The sequence below is a fragment of the Salvelinus sp. IW2-2015 genome, unplaced genomic scaffold (genome assembly GCF_002910315.2).
Source record: "Salvelinus sp. IW2-2015 unplaced genomic scaffold, ASM291031v2 Un_scaffold8815, whole genome shotgun sequence".
In the NCBI taxonomy this organism is placed as follows: Eukaryota; Metazoa; Chordata; class Actinopteri; order Salmoniformes; family Salmonidae; genus Salvelinus; species Salvelinus sp. IW2-2015.
This window is the reverse complement of record NW_019950074.1, coordinates 4,188-9,146: the sequence shown is the minus strand read 5'-3', so window position 1 is coordinate 9,146 and position 4,959 is coordinate 4,188. Positions and strand designations below refer to the sequence as shown.

General features: G+C 44.4%; 1 protein-coding gene across 1 annotated transcript; it reads left to right on the top strand.

Moving 5' to 3' along the window:
- The first annotated feature begins 6 nt into the window (after positions 1–6).
- Positions 7–3,032, top strand: LOC112079641 (puratrophin-1). The gene is made up of 2 exons (XM_024145531.2): positions 7–390; positions 705–3,032. Exons 1-2 carry the CDS (start codon positions 160–162, stop codon positions 969–971), a joined length of 498 nt encoding a protein of 165 aa, XP_024001299.2. The 5' UTR covers positions 7–159; the 3' UTR covers positions 972–3,032.
- The last annotated feature ends 1,927 nt before the right edge of the window (positions 3,033–4,959 follow it).

Here is a 4,959-nt window from a genome sequence, read left to right as displayed (position 1 = left end):
AACAGTATATTTTAATCCAACTGCTCTGAAACAAACAATCAACAAGTGTTTTACAATAACATTGCTTTACTTTTTGGGGTGAGAGACGTTTCAGTCTTTTTATTATAACTTATCTTTTCATCTCTTTGGCACTCACCAACAACAAGTGATGTGGACCGCATGCCACAAGTCAGGTCAATTATAATCTTGAGAAATCAACAGGCACGTAGGTTCTACAGCTGTGTAAAACAGAATACAACAATAATACTTTATAGTTTATTTGTATTTTCTATTGAATTCTGTGCTTCTACCCCTATCCAGAGAGAGAGCTTTGGTCTGTACGCCCTCTTCAGCAAAAACAAACCCCAGTCAGACAGCTTACTCATCAACCACGGCCATGACTTTTTCAAGGTGAGGACGTCAAATAAACTGTCAGAGTACACTGATATTATAGGATATAATGCAATACTCATCCTTATGTGAAGTATTTGTAGTAGAAGTGCCCCCGGAACAATGGTGTTTGCCCAAAAAAATTGAAATACCCTTTATTAACAGTATATTATAACATGCATGTCCTAACAGGGTTGTGGTCAATTCTATTTAAATTCGGTCAACAATCAAATTCCAATTTTAGAAAGAAATGCAATTGGAATTTCAGTTTTTAATTTCTGATTTGAATGAATTGATATGGAATTGTCCCGAACTCTGTTTTCCTAACACTCCAGCAAAAACAGCTGCAGCTGGGGGACAAGATGGACCTGTCTTCTTACCTGCTGAAGCCGGTGCAGCGGATCAGCAAGTACAGCCTACTGCTGCAGGACATGGTGAGGGAGTGCGGGCCCCACAGGAGCCGTGAGGAGGCCGAGGTCCAGCACGCCCTGGAGGTCATCCAGTTCCAGCTACGGCATGGCAACAACCTGCTGGCCATGGACGACATCCAGGACTGTGATGTGAGTGAGGATTGGGGAAGAGGGGATTGGAGGGAGAGGTAGAAAAGGAGGACTGAAGAGTAACAATGTAAATAATGGCACTGGAGGAGATGGCTGCCGTTTTACAGGCCCCGAACCAATTGTGCTATTTTGTGTGTTTTTTCACGTTTTTTGTAACTTATTTTGTACGTAATGTTTCTGCCACCGTCTCTTATGATCAAAAAGAGCTTCTAGATATCAGAACAGCGTTTACTCACCTCAAACTAGACAAAATATTTTTTCTTTAACGAGTCGGACACGAAGGATTTACCGGACCAGGCCTAAATCCCTGTCATTCGCATGAAGAAGAGATGCCGATACAGGGGACGCAAGTCCGGGTGCCTTGTGAGAATTAGTCAGCGAGTGGGTAACCCGCATCTACCATACGTTCTATTGGCCAATGTGCAATCATTTGAGAATAAACTGGATGAGCTCCGCTCAAGACTATCCTACCATTGGGACATTCAAAACTGTAATATCATATTTTTCACAGAGTCGTATCTGAACGACGACATGGATAATATACAGTTGGCTGGGTTTTCTGTGACAGAACAGCTGCCTCCGGTAAGACGAGGGGTGGTGGTCTGTGTTTAATTGATCAATAGCAGCTGGTGTGCAACATCTAATATTAAGGAAATCTCAAGGTTTTGCTCACCTGAGGTGGAGTATCTGATGATAAGCTGTAGACCACAGTATTTACCAAGAGAATTTTAATCTATATTTTTCATAGCCATCTATTTACCACCATAAACCGATGCTGGCACTAAGATCGCACTCAATGAAAGGTACAAGGCCATAAGCAAACAAGAAAATCCTAATGCAGAGGCGGTGCGTCTAGTGGCGGGGGACTTTAATGCAGGGAAACTTAAATCCGTTTGACCTCATTTCTATCAGCATGTCACGTGGAACCAGAGGGAAAAAAACTCTAGACCACCTTTACTCCACACACAGAGACGCATACAAAGCTCTCCCTCGCCCTCCATTTGGCAAATCTGACCATAATTCTATCCTCCTGATTCCTGCTTYCAAGCAAAAACTAAAATAGAAAGTACCAGTGACTCTTTCAATATGGAAGTGGTCAGATGACGCAGATGCTACGCTACCGGACTGTTTTGCTAGCACAGACTGGAAAATGTTCTGTGATTTATCCAATGGCATTGAGGAGTATKCKACCTCAGCCATCAGCTTCATCAATAAGTGCATCGACGACGTCATCCCCATAGTGACCAAAAGTACATATCCCAACCAGAAGCCATGGATTACAGGCAACATCCGAATCGAGCTAGAGCTGCCGCTTTCAAGGAGCAAGACACTAATCCAGACGCTTATAAGAAATCCCGCTACACCCTCTGATGAACCATCAAACAGGCAAAGCGTCAATACAGAATTAAGATTGAATCCTACTATACCGGCTCTGGCGCTCGTCAGATGTGGCAGGGCTTGAAAACTGTTACGGACAACAAAGGGAAACCCAGCCATGAGCTGCCCAGCTAAATGCTTTTATGCTCGCTTAGAGGCAAGCAACAATGAAACATGCTTGAGAGCACCAGCTGTTCCGGACGACTGTGTGATAACGCTCTCAGTAGCCGATGTGAGGAGGTCACCARAAACAGGTCAACATTCACAAAGCCGTGGGGCCAGATGGCTTACCAGGGCGTGTACTCAAAGCATACACGGACCAACTGGCAAGTGTCTTCACTGACATTTTCAACCTCTCCCTGACCGATTCAGTAATACCTACATGTTTCAAGCAGACCACCATAGTCCCTGTGCCCAAGGAAGTGAAGGTAACCTGCCAAAATGATTACCGCCCCGTAGCACTCACGTTGGTAGCCATGAAGTGCTTTGAAAGGCTGGTGATGGCTCACATCAACAGCATTATCCCGGATACCCTAGARCTACTCCAATTCACATACCGCCCCAACAGATTCACATGCGCAATCTCAATCACACTCCACACTGCCCTTTCACACCTGGACAAAAGGAACACCTATGTGAGAATGCTGTTCATTCACTACAGCTCAGCGTTCAACACCACAGTGCTCACAAAGCTCATCACTAAGCTAAGGACCCTGCGAATAAACATCTCCCCTGCAACGATCCTGGACTCCTGACGGCCGCTGACCAGTGCTTAATCTTCAGTGGCTAATTAGCATTAGATCACTGCCTTCTTGACGAGCGTGCAAGCTCTCCAATCAATCCATAGCCATGAGCGACCAATCAGCTGTTGGCGAAAACTCAGGAAGCTATCTCCTGAAACACAACACACTCGTAATACAACATCAGAAACGCGAACGTAACAGTAGCAACAACATGTCTCCATGCTACCTCAACACTGCGCCCCGCAGAGGTGCCGCCCCACTTAGTCCCCTCCTTAACTCCTGTCACCCACAACTGCGTGCCAAAACACTGAACTCCAACTCATCATAAGATACTGCACACAAACAGTGGTAGCCTGCATTACCACAACGATAGACACCTATAGGGAGGAGGTCCAGACCTGGCCCAGGACAACAATTTCTCTCCCTCAACCGGTCTGTGAGACAAGACAAAGAGCATCATTCTGCTAGGACACAGAAAAAAGTCCCCCATTACATCGACGGGACCTTAGTGGAGCGTTCAGTGAGGCGCGTCGAGGAATTTCAAGAGTCCTTGGTGCCACCATCACCAATTAACTATCATGTTCCAAAACACACCAAGGACAGTCAAAAGAGGGCACGACAAACACCTTTCCCAATCGAGAGTGTGAAAAATTGCATGCGTCCCAGATTCCTGAAAAAGTCTCAGCAGCTGCACCAGTGGTGAGAGCATCCTGACCGGTTGCATCACGCCTGATAGGCAACCCTACAAGAGGATGTTTGGAGTGGCTACGGCCAAGTGCACTCACTGGGCCCAAGCTTCCTGCCATCCAGACTACAGTATATACTAATGTTAGAGAGCAATGCCAAAAAGTCTCAACCGACTCCAGTCCACCCAAGTCTTAGCACTTCTCTCTGCTACCGCACGGCAAGCCGTACCGCAGCGCCAAGTCTAGCGACCAAAAAGGCTCCTTAAACAGCGTCTACCCCAACCATAAGATGCTGAACATTGAATCAAAATGCCACCTGACAATACATTGACCCACCCCCCATTTGTTTTTTACACTGCGCTCCTCCGTATTATCATGCATAACTTTACCCCTATCCGACATGTGCAAATTACCTTGACTAACCTTTATCAACCTGCACTTTGACTCATACCAGACCCCCTGATAAGTTGTGTAAATTGTTAAATATGTCTAAATTTACTTTATTTGTAAATATTTCTTAACTCTTCTTGAACTGCATGTTGTTTTATAAGGCTTGTAAGTAAGCACTTCAAGGTCACACCTGTTATTCGGCACATTGACAAATGAAGTTTGATTGATTCGTTCAGCCGACCCACATTGCGAAGAATTGGCACACCCAAATCACCATCTGTAAGCCTATACTGTAAACCACAAATTGTGATTAGTTCGGATTAAATTTCCCCTTTTATGATCTTCCGGTTTCAAGGTTGTAAATTAAGATAAAAGTTTGACTGTATAAGCAGGTTTGAAACTGGGGACCCACTTTGCCAAATCATTTACCCACCTAACCCAAATACCATAATCTACCACATTCGTTAGGTCTTCGAAAACCTAAAACACTTCTATTTATTCCCGATTTTTTCAGGGAGAATACAAGTAAAATGTCACGTTCTGAACCTAGTCCTTTTCTATGCTTATTTTAGTTTTCAGGCGTATGGGGTCGCATTCTATGTTGTTTCTATGTTTTTCTGTGTTAGTTTTCTATTGTTGCCTAGTATGTCTCAATCAAGCAGTGCAGTCTGTGCTCTCTGATTGGAGCCATTTTAGGTAGCCTGTTCTCTATTGTGTTTGGTGGTTGTTCCTGTGTAGTGTTTGCACCATACGGACTGTTTCTGTTGTTACTTTGTTATTTGTCAGTTTCTGTTGTTATTAAATATTCTCATTAGACACTTACCACGCTGCACA

Coding starts and splice junctions, on each gene's coding strand:
- LOC112079641 (XM_024145531.2), top strand. CDS start 160: ATGCCACAAGTCAGGTCAATTATAATCTTGAGAAATCAACAGGCACGT. Junction 391..704: donor ACGGCCATGACTTTTTCAAG/GTGAGGACGTCA, acceptor CTAACACTCCAG/CAAAAACAGCTGCAGCTGGG.